Source organism: Thecamonas trahens, assembly GCF_000142905.1.
Source record: "Thecamonas trahens ATCC 50062 unplaced genomic scaffold supercont1.1, whole genome shotgun sequence".
Classification (NCBI taxonomy): Eukaryota; order Apusomonadida; family Apusomonadidae; genus Thecamonas; species Thecamonas trahens.
Window position 1 is genome coordinate 82257 of NW_013657679.1, and position 18873 is coordinate 101129.

The 18873-nt window shown below is 64.6% G+C and overlaps 9 protein-coding genes across 9 annotated transcripts in view; 6 read left to right on the plus strand and 3 right to left on the minus strand.

The window, feature by feature from the left end:
- AMSG_00032 (uncharacterized protein) overlaps window positions 1-1927 on the plus strand; it is a gene marked incomplete at both ends in the record, with an annotated part of 2240 nt that extends 313 nt beyond the window's left edge. Inside the window, one exon of the mRNA XM_013907450.1 lies at window positions 100-1927. Within this exon, the coding sequence (XP_013762904.1) occupies window positions 100-1927 (1828 nt within the window). The remainder of the gene's footprint in view (window positions 1-99) is intronic.
- Window positions 1928-2112: 185 nt separating this feature from the next.
- On the plus strand, window positions 2113-3768 carry AMSG_00033 (sulfite oxidase; the record flags this gene model as incomplete). Its single annotated transcript, XM_013907451.1, has 2 exons — window positions 2113-2140; window positions 2201-3768. The coding sequence occupies 2 exons, from the start codon at window positions 2113-2115 to the stop codon at window positions 3721-3723; spliced, it is 1551 nt and encodes a 516-aa protein (XP_013762905.1). The 3' UTR covers window positions 3724-3768.
- On the minus strand, window positions 3712-5600 carry AMSG_00034 (uncharacterized protein; the record flags this gene model as incomplete). Its single annotated transcript, XM_013907452.1, has 1 exon — window positions 3712-5600. The coding sequence occupies one exon, from the start codon at window positions 5598-5600 to the stop codon at window positions 3771-3773; it is 1830 nt and encodes a 609-aa protein (XP_013762906.1). The 3' UTR covers window positions 3712-3770.
- A 169-nt stretch (window positions 5601-5769) lies between these two features.
- Window positions 5770-6679, minus strand: AMSG_11587 (uncharacterized protein; the record flags this gene model as incomplete). Its single annotated transcript, XM_013907731.1, has 3 exons — window positions 5770-6221; window positions 6372-6493; window positions 6667-6679. The coding sequence occupies 3 exons, from the start codon at window positions 6677-6679 to the stop codon at window positions 5826-5828; spliced, it is 531 nt and encodes a 176-aa protein (XP_013763185.1). The 3' UTR covers window positions 5770-5825.
- Window positions 6680-6687: 8 nt separating this feature from the next.
- AMSG_11588 (uncharacterized protein) lies at window positions 6688-7989 on the minus strand (the record flags this gene model as incomplete). Its single annotated transcript, XM_013907732.1, has 1 exon — window positions 6688-7989. The coding sequence occupies one exon, from the start codon at window positions 7987-7989 to the stop codon at window positions 6688-6690; it is 1302 nt and encodes a 433-aa protein (XP_013763186.1).
- Window positions 7990-8465: 476 nt separating this feature from the next.
- AMSG_00036 (elongation factor 2) lies at window positions 8466-11732 on the plus strand. The gene is made up of 2 exons (XM_013907453.1): window positions 8466-8517; window positions 9192-11732. Exons 1-2 carry the CDS (start codon window positions 8489-8491, stop codon window positions 11701-11703), a joined length of 2541 nt encoding a protein of 846 aa, XP_013762907.1. The 5' UTR covers window positions 8466-8488; the 3' UTR covers window positions 11704-11732.
- Window positions 11733-12767: 1035 nt separating this feature from the next.
- AMSG_11589 (uncharacterized protein) lies at window positions 12768-13971 on the plus strand (the record flags this gene model as incomplete). Its single annotated transcript, XM_013907733.1, has 2 exons — window positions 12768-13937; window positions 13960-13971. The coding sequence occupies 2 exons, from the start codon at window positions 12768-12770 to the stop codon at window positions 13969-13971; spliced, it is 1182 nt and encodes a 393-aa protein (XP_013763187.1).
- A 507-nt stretch (window positions 13972-14478) lies between these two features.
- Window positions 14479-14775, plus strand: AMSG_11590 (uncharacterized protein; the record flags this gene model as incomplete). The annotated part of the gene is made up of 1 exon (XM_013907734.1): window positions 14479-14775. One exon carries the CDS (start codon window positions 14479-14481, stop codon window positions 14773-14775), a length of 297 nt encoding a protein of 98 aa, XP_013763188.1.
- A 753-nt stretch (window positions 14776-15528) lies between these two features.
- On the plus strand, window positions 15529-18873 carry AMSG_00038 (DNA ligase; the record flags this gene model as incomplete). The annotated part of the gene is made up of 1 exon (XM_013907454.1): window positions 15529-18873. The coding sequence occupies one exon, from the start codon at window positions 15529-15531 to the stop codon at window positions 18871-18873; it is 3345 nt and encodes a 1114-aa protein (XP_013762908.1).

The window sequence follows — 18873 nt, forward strand, 5'->3', positions numbered from 1 at the left end:
CCCCCCCCCCCCCCCAAGCCACCCACCCACCACCACCCACCACCACCACCACCAACACCATCTCACCCCCCCCCCCTCCTCCTCCTCCTCCTTGTAGAGAAAGCGAGAGTCCGAAGACACCGGCGCTGCGAGTGCTGGTCCAGAGAAAAAGGCCAAGCCTGTGACGCCCGCCAAGTCGCCGTCCAAGACCGCCTCCTCTGCCACCGCCACTACCATCGCCGCTACGACCGCATCCACAGCATCCACGGCAAGCGCGGCAAGCACGGGTCCCTCTGTCGTAGGCCCGCCAGCTGCATCGGTCATCGCAACTGTCCAAGACTCGGCGAGCAAGGGCAATAGCAAGGGCAATAGCAAGAGCTCGGCGAGCAAGAAGAGCAAGAGCTCAGCAAGCAAGAAGAAGAAGCGGGCTGTGACGCCGCCAGTGGTGCTGGAGGACATCTCGCCGTCGCAGCTGCATGAGCTTGGAGTCAGCGGGGTGTACGAGGCGGAGAAGGGTCTGGATCGGACTAAGCTGGCCGAGCTTGCGGCCCGGGCGCCAAACTTGTACCACGCACCGCCGCGGAGCATGGGTCCGATCAACGCCAAAGCGCCGCTGACGGTTCAGGCTGGGGCGACTTCGATGGGTGCTGTGTACGCCATCGATGTCTCGCCGTCGGGCGCGCTGCTAGCGGCGACGTCGGTCCTCGGCTCGGTCTCGTTGTGGGACATGGAAGATCTGACGCAGCTGCGGGTGCTCCGCGACGAGTCCGAGACGCAGATCGACGAGTTCTGGGTTGCTCGCTTCACGCCGGACGGCCGCAAGGTCATTGTTGCCGGCAAGCTCAAGAACCGCGCGCTCTGGTCCGAGGCCGACAATGACAACGCCGTCCTGCCGTGCCCCATCAAGATCTTTGACGTCCTCACCGGCGAGCTTGTGGCTCGCCTCGAAGGCCACACCGAAGAAGTGGTGGCGCTGAAGGTGGCCACCTTTTGCGGCTCCAACTACATTGTCTCGTGCTCGCAGGACGGGTCAACTCGCCGGTGGCGCATGTCGCCCGACTGGACGATCCTCATCGAGGCCGCCAAGTTCTGCGACAACGTCACGTGCATGTCGTTTACGGCCTCGTTTGTGCCGCACACTGGCAACGCCATTCTCGCCGTCGCTGCTGACGACGGCATTGTCTTTTTCGACTTTGGTTCGCTCGCCCTCATCCAGCGCGTCACGGGCCTGTTTGGCTCGTACTGCGACTGCATCAAGTTTGTGGACTCGCCCAAGCTGCCAGCCACCCACCCGCGCAAGACCGCCCACCTCATTGCTCGCGGCTGCGAGATGCTCGACGCCGAGGAGTGCACTGTTGCCTCCAAGGCCTCCAAGGTCGTCCTCTACCGCGTTAGCTTCGTCTTGCCGCCGGCCCCGGCCCCGGCCACCAACTTTGAGCTCATCTCGGTCAAGGAGTACGCCCATCCCGAGTACAACGCAAACTCGTACCTCATGCGCGCCACCGCCGACGCCAACTACGTTTATGCACCGTCGGTCAATGGCGAGGTCTTTATCTGGGGCATCAAGTCGGCTAAGCTCGTTGCCGTCCTCCGCGACCACGAGGAGCGCGAGGTCCGCGACATTGTCGTCCACCCGCACGCTCCGCTCCTCCTCACTTCGGGCGACGACGGCAAAATCTACGTCTACCGCCCTGCCAATCCCGACGAGGTAGCCTCCATCATCCGTGCCTCGCGCTCCAAGGCCCGCAAAGGCTCCAAGACATCGCGCTCCAAGACCTCCCGCGCCAAGACCTCGCGCGCCAAAAAGGTGTCGGCCACGTCGGCCGCTTCGGCCGCGTCGGCGGCATCATCATCATCATCGTCGTCTGCCGCCGCCAAATCCGCCGCCGCCCCCCACCCGCCGCCCACCACTCCGATGGACATCGCTGCCCCTCCCGCCGATTCCTAGCGCCGCTCCCCTCCCCCCCCCTCTCCGCCACACACACCCCATCATACATCCGCCCATCCGCCCCCCACCCCACCCCACCCCAATGAGTCGTCGGACAGCCAACCATCCCTGCCGTGCCCGGCCGGTGGAGGCCCACTCAACTCACCATGTTTCGACACGCTATGCTCGGACGAGGCCTTCGGGCCATGAACCATGTTCGGAGAGCAAGCACACGTGCGCAGTCAAGAGGAGCTAGCGGGAGAGGCAATGCGCCTGGTTGGGTGGCTTGGGTAGCTGGTCTCACTGGCGCTACCGTGACGGCAGGAGCTATCGAGGTCTTTGGCTCGGCTGCACATATGACCGACGAGGAGAACAAGGAAGGAGATGCCCGATGGAAGGAGTACACGCTGGAAGAGGTGGCGGATCATGATGGAAGTGGCAAGGAGAATGGTGGTCGGATCTGGGTCACATACGGCACGCGAGTCTTTGACATCACCGACTTTGTCCCGGCTCATCCCGGTGGAGAGGTCATTCTCAAGGCCGCCGGTGGCGCAATCGATCCCTTCTGGGCGCTCTACGAGCAGCACAAGACCGAAGCGGTGCTGGACATTCTGAACTCACTGCAGATCGGCGTGCTTACTGCCGACGATGCCGCGGCGGTTGAAGCCAAGGCCGCCAAAACCGCCGCAACGACAGACTCGCCTTACGCCAACGAGCCGGATCGGTCGCCGCTGCTGGTTGTCCGCAAGGAGCAGCCCTTCAACGCCGAGACTCCTTTGGACCTTGTTGCCGGCCACTTTCTTACTCCGGCCATGCTCTGGTACTGCCGGTCGCACCATCCGATTCCGGACCTCCCGCCGCCCGACTACACGCTCACTGTGGTGGTGCCTGGCGCTACCGAGGCCGATGCTGAGCGCGAGGTTGTGTTTACCCTCGACGAGCTCAAGGCGCTGGCGGCGCGCAAGGCCGTGGTCACAGTGGCGTGCGCTGGAAACCGGCGCGGTGGGCTCGGCGAGGGCACGCAGGGCCTCGCGTGGGACATTGGTGCCATTTCGACCGGCGAGTTTGCCGGTGCGGCGCTACCTGCCCTTCTCCGCGAGGCCGGGCTGGATCTCGACGAGGTTGCGGCCTTTGACGGCAAGTACCATCTGCAGGTGTTCGGGCACGACGCGCCGTACGATGCGTCGCTTCCGCTCCATCGGGTCCTTGCTCCGCTCAACGACGTCATGCTCGCCTACGAGCTCAATGGCGAGCCGCTGCCGCGTGACCACGGCGCGCCTGTGCGGTTTGTGGCGCCTGGAGTGTGTGGCGCCCGGCAGGTCAAGTGGGTCACCCGCATCCGCGTCGCTCGCGAGCCGGCGTACTCGTCGTGGCAGCGCGGCGTGGCGTACCGCGGCTACGGGCCGCTCGTCTCGTCGTTTGACGGCCTCGACGTCGACTCTGCGCTCCCGGTCTACGAGCTCCCGGTCACATCGGCCATCACCAAGGCCGAGCACTCGCCCGACGACCAGACTGTCAGCCTGCAGGGCTTTGCCTACTCGGGCGGCGGCCGCGGCATCGTCCGGGTCGAGGTCTCGGTCGACAATGGCGAGAGCTGGCAGCTTGCGCAGCTCACCCACGGCGCCGACCAGCACCCCGACCGCGCCTGGGCATGGACGCTGTGGGAAGCCGAGCTCGAGGTTTCGCCCGACAACACTGCGCCCGTCGCCGTTGTTCGCGCCGTAGACGCTGCCTACAACTCGCAGCCCAAGGATGCCCAGGACGTGTTCAACCTCCGCGGCATCCTCAACAACTCGTGGCATCGCCTCGTTTTGTAGTCTTGTTACTTACAGCTGGACCAATGACGTAAATGCGTCCACCACAGCTACGTCGTCGCCGTCGACCTCGACGTCGTCCAGCGCGAGCGAGGCGAGCTCGTCGTCGCCCACCGCCTGCAGCGCGTGCACCACGACGGGCGGATTCGGCTCTCGTCGCGGACAACCAGGCGCTCCAGCATCGCGCGCCCGCCGCTCAGCGCCACACGCTTTCGTGCTCCCGCTTTCAAAGGCTGCACGCTCGGCAGCTCAGCAGGCACGGCGTCGAACAAGTCCGGGCGGACAGACGGCAGAAGCACCGCGATGGCGGCCGGTCCCTTGGTAGGGCAGATGCTAGTCATCACCGAGGCGAGGCCGCCGACTCGCGAAACTACTGCTCTGCTGCGGACCGAGACGCCTGCGAGGTGCAGGCCACGCCAGCTTGCCGCATTGCCAGCTTCGATGGTGTCGAGCCCGAGCTCGAGTGCGAGCGACTGCGGGAGGCCGACAGCCGCCAGCGCGCCAGTCGCGGGCTCGACAATCAAGCCAAGACCAAAGCTCCGGTACGCTTGGACCAGCCGGAGCTCGCCGAGACGGAACGGATGTTCGCCTGGTGGGTACCACCGGCAGACAACGCCGGCCACGGTGACGTTCTTGGAAAAGGCACCGAGCGCCCCAAACGCGACGGTGCCGGACGGATGTGCGGCATGCGCCGCGCCGCTTGACGACAGCGCCGCCTGAGACAACGACGGCCCGCCGCCCAGCAGTGGGTGGCGAGGCGCGCAGGGATCTGCAGCAAGTGGTGCCAGCGCGGGCATGCGGCGCGGGGAATCCCCCAGCGGCGCAAGCTCCGGACGGAGCAGGACAGCTGCCGCGCAGAGGATGATGGCCGGAAGCGGCGGAGCAACTGCCACCGGCGCGTAGGGCGGAAGAATGGTGACGGCCCGCCCGGCACAGAGGACAAGGTCTTGCTTAAGAGCAAGCGGGAAGACAAGGAGAAGCGTGTCGTCAACGAGGCTACCGTCAAGCTCGCGGCGGGCAAGAGCCTGGAAGACGCCAAACTGGGCCGAGCACGCCACAATGACAACGTCAAACGGCGCCTGTGCGTCAGACATCCCCATCGGGTGAGATGCTAGCGTGGCCCGGAACGTGGTGCTCGCCAGCGATCCGCGGGACGCGGTGGCCTTGGCGAGATCAGCCTGCGCCCGGAGTCGTAGCCGAGCACGGCGGAAGGCAGCGGCCATGCCGTCAACGACAACCGCAAAACGAGAGGCGCGGTTGCGATCGCGGGCGGCTCCCAGATCCTGGGTCGGCTGCTTCCGCGAGAGCATCGACCGGAGGCGGTCGACAGCCGAGAGTGGCGCTCGCGGTGCAGCATCGAGGGCTGAGACCGCGGCGGCGGCGAGCGCTAGGCCGAGCTCACCGCTCCCGTTCGGGCCTCCAAAGCCCGGGTCCGGCGACGAAGACAGGATTTCGTCGACCATGCGGTGGGTTTTGCAGGCCGCAGTGGTGTCGGATGAGAACAGGATGTCGTCGTCGATGTCGTCCGAGGCGAGGACTCGCGCCAGCGGCCGGCTCCGCTTGGCGTCTGGCGGGCGGGCTTCGAGGATGTCCGAGTCCGACTCGGTGTCCGACTCTAGGATCATGGGCGAGGCGAGCGGCGGGCGGGCAACGTGACTTCGGCCTGCCATCGCTTTGACCGGAGACGGCTGCGACTGGGACTCGCCGCCCGAGTCGACAATGTCGTCCATGGCCAGCACGCTTGCATGGTGCCCGCTACCGCCCGCCTCGCCGCCGCCGTCGGCCCGTCTTCCATTGTAGTTAGCCTGGTTTCCGCTCCCCGCTGGCAAGTCCATCACCTCTCGCCTCCGCTTGAGCGCCGACTGGTACATGGCGCGCATTGTGCGGAGGGGGGTGAGGGGAAGGGGAGGGGAGGGGGAGAGGTGGTGGTGATCGTGATCGCGTTCGGTGGCCGAAAAAGGTCGCACTTTTCGCAGTTGGAGCAGCTAGCCGGTCATCACCTCAGCCACAACCGTGTGAGGTCAAGGCTGCAGAAGCTGAAAGTGGGCATGGCGATGCGTAACGTCTTTACCTTACGAAACTAGCAAAGTGCTGTCGGTGGCTGACTACAGCTCAAGCTTCTCCTTGGCCTCGATCTCGGCCTGATCAAGATCCATGTCGAGGACCTTGGCCATCGAGGCGGCGAGCTGGTCCATAGTCGGGTAGTAGTACTTGTACTTGGGGTTCCCGCCCTCGTTGATGACCTGGGAGAGGACAGTGCCGGAGGGAGTGACAAAGAGCACGCGCGGGATGTAGCCTCCGTCCGGGCGGAAGATCTCGTCCTGCGGCTCATCGTCATCGCCAAGGTTGAGCATAGCGAACGACTCGGCCAGCGCAGTCACCGATCCCGGCTCGGCACCACCGGCACTCGCTGCGTCCTCGGCCTCCTTGCGGAAGAGCGCCTTGAGGTTCTTGCACGCGCCACAGTACGACTTGTGGATGATGAGCATGACCGGCTTGTTCTGTACCCCGGCACCCGAGCACGGGTACAGACACACGCACACACACACACACACACACACACACACACACACGCACACGCACACATATGCATGAGTCCACCGCCCACATACATCCTCCTATCCATCGCCACCCTCTTTGGTCGTTCGTACGTCGTCACGGGCAATGTCGAGCGCCTCATCGTAGGTGGCCAGCCAGTCGATGGCAGAGCCAAAGCCCGAGCCGTCGTCGGTGGCCGAGACGGCGCAAAGGCAGGCAGCAAGAAGCGCAGCCACTAGAACAATCCAAGTGCATAGTTGTATGGGATGTAGAGAGGGCTGTTAGCGTCTTGGCGTCTTGACCTGGCACCAGTCGTCTCTTGGCGTCACCGCATTGAGCATTTGAGGAGGCAGAGCAGTTTGCGGCGAGCAGCCGGCAGGCGACGGCTCGCGGCTCACAGCGCTGCACGGTTTACAATCATGAGCTCGCTCATCGGAGCTGGTCATGGCGCGAGGTTTCGACATCAATCAGCTCCTGTGAGGTGAGATCGTCGGCCTCCTCCTGCTCGAAGAAGTCGAGGGCGGTGCGGAGCTCGGCGTACTCGTCCTCGTCAAAGCCGTGCTTCTTGTACAGCTTTGCGGCCTTCTTTTCCTGGACGTACTTTTGCAGCGATGAGTACGAATCGACGGGCACGCCGCGGAACTGGAAGAGGAACGAGAAGAGGGCGACGTTGGCAACGCCCATGACGTACGAAATGGGTTCCATAACGTCCCAAGAGAACTCCCACCAGGTGAGGCGAGCGATAAAGGCAAGCTGTCCGGCGGAGAAAACCCAGCCGCCCCACATGACGCGACGGGCGTGCTTGTATGCCTGGGTATCGAGCGCCGCCTTGGTGTCGACAAGCGGCTGGAGGCGGTCGACCAGAAGGTTGATGATGGTGGCGCGGCGGTCGCGCTCCCAGTCGCGCTCCTGGAGCGTCCGGATGCGGAGCGACTTGCGGAGCTCCTGAGAGACAAGCTCGGGCTTGAGGAAGATGGTGTTGCGCATGTGCGGCTCGTCTTCAAAGTACAGAACCTGGCCGGCGCCGTGCATGCACGACAGCACGCGACCGGCCTCGTCGCGCGAGACGCCCAGCTCCTCGCACAGCCCGTAGAACTCGTCGACGTCCATGTCGGTCTGGCCGGCGACCTCAGCCTTGTCGCGGACGGTGGCGAGGATGCGATCGTAGTCGGCAAACTCACTCGGCTCGCCGGCGTCGGCCTGCGAGGTCAAAGCTCCGCCGCGGCGGTGGTCGACAACCGGCAGGATCCGCGTCCGCTCTCCATTGATGGAAATGTACAGCGGGTCGCCAAGGAGGTCCTCGCGGAGCCCGTCGGGCCCGTACGCCAGCCGCAGCTCGATCGGGCTCGGCAGGATGTGCTCGAGCCGGGTGCCCTCGGCAACCTTGGCTGCCGCACCCGGCGAGGCCTCGGTCTCAAAGTGGACCTCGCTGATGTTTGGCGACTCGGCCACAATGGCCTCCGCCACCTCGCCAAGCGTCTTTTGCGGCGTCAGATAGAACGAGCACGGCTTGTCCGGCAACGGCAGCGTCACCCGTCCGCTCGTCCCGTCCCTATTGAGCACAAGCTCCGTCTCGCCGCTCGTCACACTTGCTGCAGCGCCGCCAGAGAACAGCGCCCGCCACCCTGCCCCGCCGGCCGCAACGCCGGCACCAGGCACCGCCACCCCGCCTCGCCTCGCCTCACATGCCACTGTACGTGCCACACATCCCACAAGCCCTCCACGAAACATCCTCTCTGCCTTCTGTTTGCTCTGCTTGCCCACGGACGAGTCGTGTCTGCCGCTCTTCCTCCCTCTCCAAAACAAACGCCCAACTCTCTCTCGCCACAGAACCCACGTCCAACGGCCGTCGCCCCGCCGCCCGCCACTCGCCAGGTCCGCCGCCCCGCCAGCTCGCCCACCCGCCCGCCCTCTGCCTCCACCACCTGCGAACAAACAATGATTGAAAGAAAGTAGCACAACCACGGGCGGAGGAAGTCGCCTTCCTCCCTTCCTTCCTTCCCCCGCCTTCGCCTTCCCCGCGTTCTTCCTCCGCTCTTCTCCCTCCTTCGCCCCTGCCCCCCCTCCTCCCCTCCCCCCCTCCCCCTGCCGCTCATGTCACACAAACACAGCTTCAACTCGATTCGATTCGAGTCCAGAAACCAGAATGAGCCAACGAAATGAGTTTGTAACGAGTGACTTTCATCGGTTGCCTTCCAAACAAAGCACCCCTTCTCTCAACCAAGCCAAGATGGTGCGGTTTACTCTTTCGGACATCCGGTACGATTCCGCCTCTTCCTTCCCAACTCTCCTGCTTGACGGAGACGGAACACAAGACTAGGACATGCCTTTATGTCTTGCTCTGCAGTTCCTGTTCCCTATGCCCACCCCCTCCTGTGCCCCCCCCCCTTCTCCCCCCCTCCTCGCCATCCCACCTTTGGGGGATGGCTTGGTCTGGGGGGAATTTTTTGAGGAACACACAGACAAGCTGTGGCAAAGCCTCCGGCCCTGATGGTGCCTGGGATGTTTCTAGTTCCCCACACAGCAGCTCGGCCGCCCACGGTCTACTCGCGCTGCAACAGTTGCACCGACCTCCCCAGGCTCGGAACTCGTTTTCCTCGCCGCCGCGCCCCTCGCTTCGCTGTCGAGGTATGGTGGATTCGGATGACGGTGGCGGATCAAACGCACGGCCTTTTGCTCCAACTCTGCCGCAACTCCATGCGAACCAAATCGAGCCAGGGCCCGGCACCAGCTCCTGACCGACAAAGCCCACGCTCGTTGCATGCAATGTGCCGTGAAGACAATGCCGGCACTGCAGCCGTTGTCTGCGCGACAAAGGTTGTGGGGTTTGCGGCGGGTCTCGGGCCCATTTTTGCGGTTTGCTTGATTTTGAGACATCCTCCATGTCGGTGACTTTGGCCGGTGCCACTCACGCCCACGTCTTGAAACTACAGTGAGATCATGAACTACAAGGAGAACATCCGCTGCCTCTCCGTCATTGCCCATGTCGACCACGGCAAGTCCACCCTTACGGATTCGCTCATCTCCAAGGCCGGTATTATTTCGTCGGCCAAGGCTGGTGAGGCCCGTTTCACCGACACCCGCCAGGACGAGCAGGATCGTTGCATTACGATCAAGTCGACTGGTGTGTCGCTTTTCTACGAGGTTGACGACGAGCTCGTCGCTCAGTTCTCGGAGGCGCAGGCCGCGTCGGGCAAGAACGGTTTCCTCATCAACCTCATCGACTCGCCCGGCCATGTCGATTTCTCGTCTGAGGTGTCTGCTGCGCTTCGCGTTACCGACGGTGCCCTGGTGGTCGTCGATTGCGTCGAGGGTGTGTGCGTCCAGACCGAGACCGTCCTCCGCCAGGCGCTCGGCGAGCGCATCAAGCCGGTGCTGATGGTCAACAAGATGGACCGTGTCTTCCTTGAGCTCCAGCTCGACCCGGAGGAGGCCTACCAGTCGTTTGCCCGTACCATCGAGTCGGTCAACGTGGTCATCGCCACCTACAACGACGACGCCCTCGGTGACGTCGCCGTCTACCCGCAGGAGGGTACCGTCGCGTTCGGCTCTGGCCTCCACGGCTGGGGCTTCACCCTCGGCCGCTTCGCCTCGCTCTACGCCAAGAAGTTCGGCGTTGCCGAGAAGAAGATGATGAAGAAGCTTTGGGGCGATTCGTTCTTTGACCCGAAGACCAAGAAGTGGCGCAAGGTCGCCCGCTCGGACAAGGGCAAGCCGCTCAAGCGCGCCTTCTGCCAGTTCGTGCTCGACCCGATCTACAAGCTCGTCAACGCTGTCATGAACAACGAGACCGCCGTCATGGAGAAGATGTTCGAGTCGCTCTCGATCAAGCTCAAGGGTGACGAGAAGGATCTCCTTGGCAAGCCGCTCCTCAAGGTGGTCATGCGCAAGTTCCTGCCCGCCGCCGAGGCTCTGCTCGAGATGATCGTGCTCCACCTCCCGTCGCCGGTCACTGCGCAGAAGTACCGTGTGGAGACCCTGTACGAGGGCCCGCTCGACGACCCGTGCGCCATCGCCATCCGCGACTGCGACCCCGAGGGTCCGCTCATGCTGTACGTGTCCAAGATGGTCCCGACCTCGGACAAGGGCCGCTTCTACGCTTTCGGCCGTGTTTTCTCGGGCGTCTGCCGCACCGGCCAGAAGGTCCGCATCATGGGCCCGGAGTACGTGCCCGGCAAGAAGACCGACCTGTTCATCAAGAACATCCAGCGTACCGTCCTCATGATGGGCCGCTCGGTCGACCAGATCGAGGACGTCCCGTGCGGTAACACCGTCGGCCTCGTCGGCATTGACCAGTACCTCCTCAAGACCGGTACCATCACCACCGAGGAGTGCGCCCATAACTTCAAGGTCATGAAGTTCTCCGTCTCGCCCGTCGTTCGTGTCGCCGTCGAGCCGAAGAACCCGTCGGAGCTCCCCAAGCTCGTTGAGGGCCTCAAGCGCCTGTCCAAGTCTGACCCGTGCGTTCTCTGCATTTCGGACGAGTCGACTGGCGAGCACATTGTTGCCGGTGCCGGTGAGCTGCACCTCGAGATTTGCCTTAAGGACCTCGCCGAGGACCACGCTGGCATCGAGATTGTTCAGTCCGAGCCCGTTGTCTCGTACCGTGAGACCGTCACCACCAACTCGACCGAGACCTGCCTGTCCAAGTCGCCCAACAAGCATAACCGCATCTGGGCCGAGGCCGAGCCGATGAAGGTCGAGCTCTGCGACGACATCGAGAACAAGGTCGTCACCGGCCGCCAGGATGCCAAGGAGCGCGCCCGCTACCTCATCGACACCTACGAGTGGGATGCCACCGACGCCAAGAAGATCTGGTGCTTCGGCCCCGAGGGCAACGGCCCCAACCTGTGCGTCGACGCCTCGCGCGCCGTCCAGTACCTCAACGAGATCAAGGATTCGGTCGTCGCCGGCTTCCAGCTCGCTTCGGCCGACGGTGTCCTCTGTGACGAGAACATGCGCGGTGTTCGCATGAACATCACCGATGCCAACCTCCACGCTGATACCATCCACCGTGGTGGTGGCCAGATCATCCCGACCTCGCGCCGCGTCTTCTACGCTTGCCAGCTCACCGCTGAGCCGCGCCTTCTCGAGCCGGTCTACCTCGTCGACATCCAGGCCCCTGACGTCGCCATCGGTGGCATTTACTCGACCCTCACCACCCGCCGTGGCCACGTGTTCGCCCAGGACCAGCGCCCGGGTACCCCGCTCTACCACATCAAGGCTTACCTCCCGGTCATGGAGTCGTTCGGTTTCACCGCCGCCCTTCGCTCGCAGACCTCCGGCCAGGCCTTCCCGCAGTGCGTCTTCGACCACTGGCAGCAGCTCTCTGGCTCGCCCTTCGATGACGGCACCTCGACCGCCGAGGTCGTCGCCAAGACCCGTGCCCGCAAGGGTCTCAAGGAGGGCATCCCGGCCCTCGGCAACTTCATGGACCGCATGTAAGTTGGTGATCTAAAACATTTTGCATCATTGCTTGTTGCCCTTTCCCCCGCCCCCGCCCCCCTGTCGTACCCTGCTGGCCCACTCGTCGCACTTTGGCCATGTCCTCCCACGCCACCTACGCCGCACAAAGGCTCGCAGCGGTGGACCGACTGGTGAGCGAGCTAAGCCATACTGGCGCTGAACTTGCAAAGGCCTCGGTCGAGCAGCTTATTCCTGCCTTTGACGCCTACGCCCAGCCCCGCAAGCCTGACCCCGCATTTGACCCCGACAAGCCCGCCCAGGTCGTGATCGCCGCCGACCACCAGTCCGTGCCCGACCCCCAGCACGCGCCCAAGGCCGGGCATGTGACCCAAGCTGCACCCTCACCCTTACCCTCACCCTCACCCTCACCCTCACTCTCCGCTCCTACCGCTCTGGCCATCGAGCCGCAGCAGTCGGTCGTCGGCAAGGTCCTGGTCGCCATTCACGACCTCGTCACTGCCGGCCGGCTTTCCAAGGCCCATCGCGATGCTCTCATTGACTCTGTTGTTCGTCGCGCCAGGCCCGCTTTTCCGGCTCTGGCAAAGGCCTTCACAAGGGACGATCTCCTCGTCGCCGCAGCTAGTGGCGAGCTGGCCGACGCCATCTGCCGCATCGCTACCGAATCCCTGGCCAATCCTCCGCAACCCGAAGCATCCTCATCCCCCGCTCCGGCCACCGAATCCCTGGCCAATCCTCCGCAACCCGAAGCATCCTCATCCCCCGCTCCGGCCACGCCATCCGCATCATCCCTCGCTCCGGCCACACAACCCGAATCATCCCCCGCTCCGGCCACACAACCCGAATCATCCCCCGCTCCGGCCACACAACCCGCATCGTCCCCTGCTCCAGCCACGCAACCGGCACCATCGCCAAACGGCAAGGAGAAAGACGCTCCCCTCCACCAGCCGCATGTCTCGCTCACCGGCCAGCTGCTCGTCATCGCCCACTCGCTCCACGATGCAGGAACCCTTTCGGAACCGGCGTATCGCGAGGTCAAGCGTCGTGTTGTGTGCGGAGAGTTTGCTTCGCAGCCGGCGTTTGTCATGGCGCACTCGTTTGCCGAGGCCGCCATCGCCTCACGCTCATCGCTGCCAGCATCTGTTGTACAGGTCCGAAGCCAGCCGCTTCCGCCGTTTTCGAGCCACATCACCGCCGAGATCGTCGAAATGTACACCTCGGTCAAGTCGGAGCCGCTCCGCTCGCCGCCGCGGGCTCCTACATCTCCGACGCCAACTACCCTCGACATCGCGCCCTACACCCACACTTCGCTCATTACCGCCATCCTCAGCATCGCCACCGAAGCCGTCTCCAAGGCTCGGCGCACCAACAGCAATGGCAGCGGCATCCTCTTGATGCAGTGGCAGGAGTTCTACGCCCTCCGCACCATCCTGCTCGACACATCGCATCCAGAGCATGTTTCGCTTCTCAACGGCGCTGCTCGGGCCGCAGAGCCGGGTGACCGCTCTGCGCTTCATCTCTACGTGATGGCAGCCGCCTCGCGCGCTGTGGTCAGCCGGCTCAAGAGTTTTCGCGCCGGGTCGTCGACCATCGAGGCCGGGTCAACAATCTCGCCGCTTACTTCTGCTTTCCTCGCCCTCCATAGGGCCCATTACGTCCACAAGGCCATCGACGCGCCCACCATGACTGCCTGCAAGCTGGTGCTCACTGCCCGCAACCACGCTGCGCTTCTTGCGCGCAACGCCATCGTCGCCCACATCAACTCGGCTTCGCTCGCCACCGTTCACACCGCTTTTCGCCGTCTCGCCACCAACTACCGCAGTTTGCTCGGCCTCCCGCCGCATCCGCCGCCGCTCCAGCTGCCCGAGCGCGAGGCGCTGGCTGTTCCAAACCGGGCTTCGTCACCAGCCGCTAGTCCTGCAACCCCAGAGCCGCAGCCGCAGCCGCAACCGCAGCTGCAGCCGCAGCCGCAGCCGCAGTCGCGCTCCTCGTTCGATCTCCCACTCACACGCGCCACTTTTGCAATGGCGCTCACCGCGCTGCGCGTCGTCGCGGCTGCGGACAAGGCCACTCACAAGGACGCCCTCATCCGCGGCGAGTGCGCTGCTGTTCGCCATGTCCTCGAGCTGATGACATCGGCCTCGCTCGACGCCAACCAGGCGCTCGCGGTTCGCCCTGTCGCCGCTGGCCTCCTTTTCCTCGCCGCCCATTCCGGCCTCGGCTCGGCCGCTGCCGCCGCCGTCAAGGACGCCGTCGTTCGCGGTGACATGGCTCAAGCTGCCCAGATGATATTGTCCGCCGCGCCGTCTACCTCGCCGACTCCGCCATCCGCTGCATTAAGCTCGCCCGCTGCCAACCCCCAGCCGGTCACCAGCCCCAAAGTGCTTCCGCCCGCTCCCCAGTCACCGGCACCACTCGTGTCGCCTCCATCTCCTCTGCCACCGCCGCTTCCGCCGCTCCCACTTCCGACTCCCGACGACATCCAGGCGCTGCTCCAGTCCATCCCCGAACCGACGGTCGGAGTGTGGCACGCCATCGACCCAACAACGCTGGCACATGACGTCACCGCTGTCGTTGCCGCCGAAGTGAGCAATCCACACGACGAAGCTCTTCGCAAGCACAAGCCGTCGCTCATCCGGCTGCTGTGCGCTGCCGCGCTCGCGCCCGGTGCGACGCAGGACTTGTCGGCAACGGTGCATACCATTGCCGCCCACAGCGACCTTGTTTCTACGCCCGGTCACGGAGCGAGCAGCGCCGCATGTTTCAGCATGGGCCAATCTCGACGCCATCGCAGACATGGAGCCTGATTCGCAGCCAAGCTGTGGGCCCGGCCCGGCGCTCCTGGTGCTGGCACGCTCGAACGAGCCGCCTGAGGTCAGGGCCAAGGTCAAGGCCGCCATTCTCGCTCCGACACTCGATGCCAAGGCTCTGTGGGCGCTCGCCGCCGCCGACCACGTCTCGGATGACTACGTCATTCGCATCGCCCGCGCGCTCGCCGACGCCGAGCCGACCTTGCTCGCCACCGCGCCTGCCGAGGCTTCTGCTGGCGCCAAGTGGACTGACGTTGACATCGACGTCACCACAGATGCGTGAAGGACGCATCGCCGCTTGGCAAGGCCTTTGTTGCCCTCGCCCACCTCCACTCTGCCTCGATCATCACGACTCGGCAGTTCGAGCTGGGCAAGTTGCTCGTCATGGCCGACGGCAACAAGCCCGCCGCCGTTGCCCATGCCGCCGCCGTCGCAGACACTATGGCCTCGCCGCGGCCGCTTCTCTGGTACCTCTACTCGGCAATGCTTGCCCCGCCTACGCTCTCGTCGTTGCCCGCGAGGCCAGGCCTCTGCTCGCCGATGAGCTCGCCAGGCTGGACTCCGCCGAAGCCCCCACGTCTGCACCCGCGTCTGCTACTAACGCTCCCTCTATCGCCGTCCAACTGGCTAGCGCTCGAGCCGCGGCTCTCACCAAGATCCACTCACCGACTGCCGCCTCGGCTGCGATGACCGGCTCGAAGCCTACGCAAGTGCAGCAGCCGGTGAGCTCTCCCCGCTCCGCGCTCGCCTCGGCGCGGCTCCAGGCCCTCACCGCGCTTCACTCCCCGGCATCCGGCACATCGCCCGCCGCGCCCGCCTTTAGCTGAACCGAGCCTCCGTGCTAAACCACCCAGATAGTCATCCCGACATCCAATGGAAGCACCGCCAGCCACATCAGAAGCTCTGTCGGCCCCCATGTCGCCGCAAAGAGCGACAAGCCAGTCACTCACCAACACACACGCACACACACACACACACACAAGGCCGGACACTCCACCTCCTACCAGCTGCCACATAGCCTCTACATTTGGCAGACATGAAGCTCTCCCGAGGCCCGTCTAACACAGGAGCTGGCAAACTGGCCCAGTTCACCAGCCTGCTCCAGCAAATCCGGAGCGAGTCGTCGCACACGGGCAAGACCGAGGTGATCGAGAGGTTTCTGGCCAGCTACCAAGGCTCTGTCTACCTGCTCTTCAAGCTGCTGTTGACCAAGGAGGATAAGAGAGTGTACAATATTCGCGATAAGCAGCTGGCAAAGCTCATGGCTCAACTGCTCGACATGCCTGTCGACTCGGTCCGGGGCCATCTCGCAAAGTCAGGCAGCATGGCAGAGACCGCCGCTTACTTCTTCTCAAAGGCATCATACCTCCGCCCGCAGGCCGTCTCTACCCTGAGCCTCGCCGAAGTCGACGCTTTTTTGGACAAGTTTACAGAGGCGACAACAGAGGCCGATCAGACCGCTCTGCTGGCCAAGGTCCTCGCTCGGGCGACGGCCGAGGATCTGGAGACCTTTCTGCTTCTGCTCAACCACGATGTGCGGGCACGAATTGGAACGCATGCCGCACTCAAGGCGCTCGGCGTTGAGGCTGTCTCGGCCTACCGCCACTCGGCCGATCTCAAGTTGCTCATCGACCGCATGCGCGGGCGGACGCCGTCGTCGCTGGCCGCGGCCGAGTCGGGCGGCCCGCCGCCGTCGTCGGCCTCGAACTTTACCCTCATGAAGCCGATCAAGCCGATGCTGGCCCGGGCGTGCAAATCGGTTGATGAGGCCTTTCGCCGTGTCCCGCAAGGCATGTACGCCGAGATCAAGTACGACGGCGAGCGGATCCAGATCCACAAGAACGGCTCGTCTTTTGCGTACTACTCGCGCAACCTCAAGCCTGTTCTCTCGTGGAAGACCGCACCGATTGAGCAGTTTGTGCTCAACGCCACGTCTGCATCGACCATTGTGCTGGACGGCGAGATCCTGCTGGTCGACACCGCATCGGGCGCGCCGCTCCCGTTTGCCATGTTCTCCAAGCACAAGAACGCCAACTTTGCGTCCGCCACCGTGTGCCTCTTCATTTTTGACATCCTCTACCTCGACGGAGTGCCGCTTCTGGACAAGCCGATCTCCGAGCGCCGTGCCCTGCTCAAGCAGCACCTCACAGTTGTGCCAAACCGGATCCAGCTCTCGGAGCTAACCGAGATCCACCAAGAGGCCGACTTGACCTCGCTCATGAATCGGGTCATCCGGCAAGGCCTCGAGGGACTTGTGCTCAAGGCCATCGACTCGGTCTACACGCCAGCGGCACGCCACTGGCTCAAGATCAAGAAGGACTACCTCAAGGGCATGGCCGACACGGCCGACTTGGTCGTCCTTGGTGCGTACTACGGCAAGGGCTCGAACGGTGGCCTACTCACCACCTTTCTCATGGGCTCGTTCGATCCGGCCACGGCGCTGTGGAAGACCGTGTGTAAGGTCGGCTCGTTTGACGATGCCGGCGTCGCCGAGCTGCAAACCCGGTTCCTGCCGCTCATGGACCCGCTAGCTGGTCCCAATGCGCGCGCCATCCCGCCGTGGCTCGACGTCCACTCGGTCTACGCTCCGGACTTTGTGGTCCGCGACCCGATGGCCATGCCGGTGTGGGAGGTCGAGGGCGCCGAGTTCTCCATCTCCTCGCATCACACCGCCAATGGCATCTCCATCCGATTCCCGCGTTTTGTCCGCGAGCGGACCGACAAGTCGGTGGCCGACCACACCTCACTCCCGCAGCTGGTTGCCCTTCGCGACGCCTCAGTCTCGGGCAACGTTCTCGCGCTCCGCGACCGCGACTCGGGCTCGGCGTCGCGCTCAGCATCAGCGTCGGCGTCGGCGACGTCGCGCAAGCGGGGTGCCCAGGCCGCGATCACCCAGTTTGCCAACCCGGCCAAGAAGGCACGTGGTCTCTTGAGCTCGCCGAGCGGAGGCGTTGCGCCGCCGTCGTCGCCGCCGCCGCAGTGGACGGTGCCTGTGGCATCGCCCGCCGCAGCCCGTCCGAGCGCCGTCAACTATGTGACCGCGACGCTGGCCAACGTGTTGGCGTCGGACTGGGCGGGTGGACTGGCGGCAAGCGGCAAGCCTCTCTATGTGGTGGCTATGGTGGTGGATGCGGCCGAGGCCTGGTCTGCGCCTGGATCGCAAGGTCCGGCGGTCGAGGCCGCGGCGCCCGGAGCCAAGTCGCGGTTCGCCGCGGCAGGTCAAGCGGCAGCTTCGCTTGGGGCCATCACGTTCCTAGAAGTCGCGCCGTTGGTGACCGTGGTGACGGTTGGCTGCCTCGACAGCTCTGCTGCGGTGAACACGGCGGCGGTGGCGATGCCGGGCTTTGTGACCTCGATCTACACGTCAGCGCTGGCCAAGGTTGCGGCGCGGGCGTACACCAACGGCGGCGCAGTTGTGGTACCCGAGGTCCGTGGCGGAGTGGTGCCGTATCTGGATCGGGCGGCGCTGTACAAGGCGCTGCAAGACACGACAGTGGCGCGGCGAGTGGTGACCATTGTGGCTGGCGCGGCGGGTCAGTCGACTCCGGCTCCGGCTCCGGCTGTGGGGCCACCACAAGTGGCGCCGACTGGCCCGGTGCCGATGGTGGAAGAGACGCGGGCGCCGCCGCCGCCAGTGGCGCCGGCAAAGCGGGTGACCAAGCCGCTGGTCCACAAGCGGGTGGTGCTTTCGGTGAAGGACGCCGAAAAGCGACGCAAGGTGGTGGCGGCGGTACGGGCGATGGGCGCCGAGGTACAGGAAGCGTGGCGGCCATCGGGCATCAACGCGTCGCACTTTATGATTGCGCTCAACGAGTCGCGGTCAGCCACTGAGGTCCGCGAGCTAGGTGCGCCGGTGGTCGGCATGTCGCTCCTGGAGCACCTGATGGCTGGGCACAAGCTGCCGAGCCGGCTGGAGCTGATCTCGCGATGGACAGTGTCGAATGCCGACGCCGAGACTGCGGCAGTGGAGGCGCGGCCGATGGCAGTGGCGCAGCCGGTGAAGGCACAGCCAGTGGAGGCGGAGCAAGTGGAGGCACCGGCTGCGGCCAAGCCGGCCAGTGCTGTCTTTGCGGGTGTCACTGTTCTCCTCTACAACGTGCCGGCTGCCGAGTACTCGGAAGTGTACCGGTATCTTGTGGCCCACGAGGCCGAGGTGCTCAACGCCGAGCCAGACGCGCTAGATGCGGTCGGCGATGTGGCGAGCGCGTCGGTGCCGGGCTCCGGGCTGGACACGATTGTGGTTGGCGACGGCTCCGGCTGGGACGCGGTGCTGGCGGCGATCGGCGGCGCGCATCCGCAGGTGCGAGTCAAGACCGTCGGGTGGGTATGGGCGTCGATCAAGGCCGGTGCAGTGGTCGAGGGCCACGAGCTGGTGCGGTGA

Excerpts from the sequence above, each read along its gene's own strand:
- AMSG_00036 (XM_013907453.1), top strand. The coding sequence starts at position 8,489 with ATGGTGCGGTTTACTCTTTCGGACATCCG. Across the intron at positions 8,518-9,191 it reads TTTACTCTTTCGGACATCCG|TGAGATCATGAACTACAAGG; the intron begins GTACGATTCCGC and ends TTGAAACTACAG.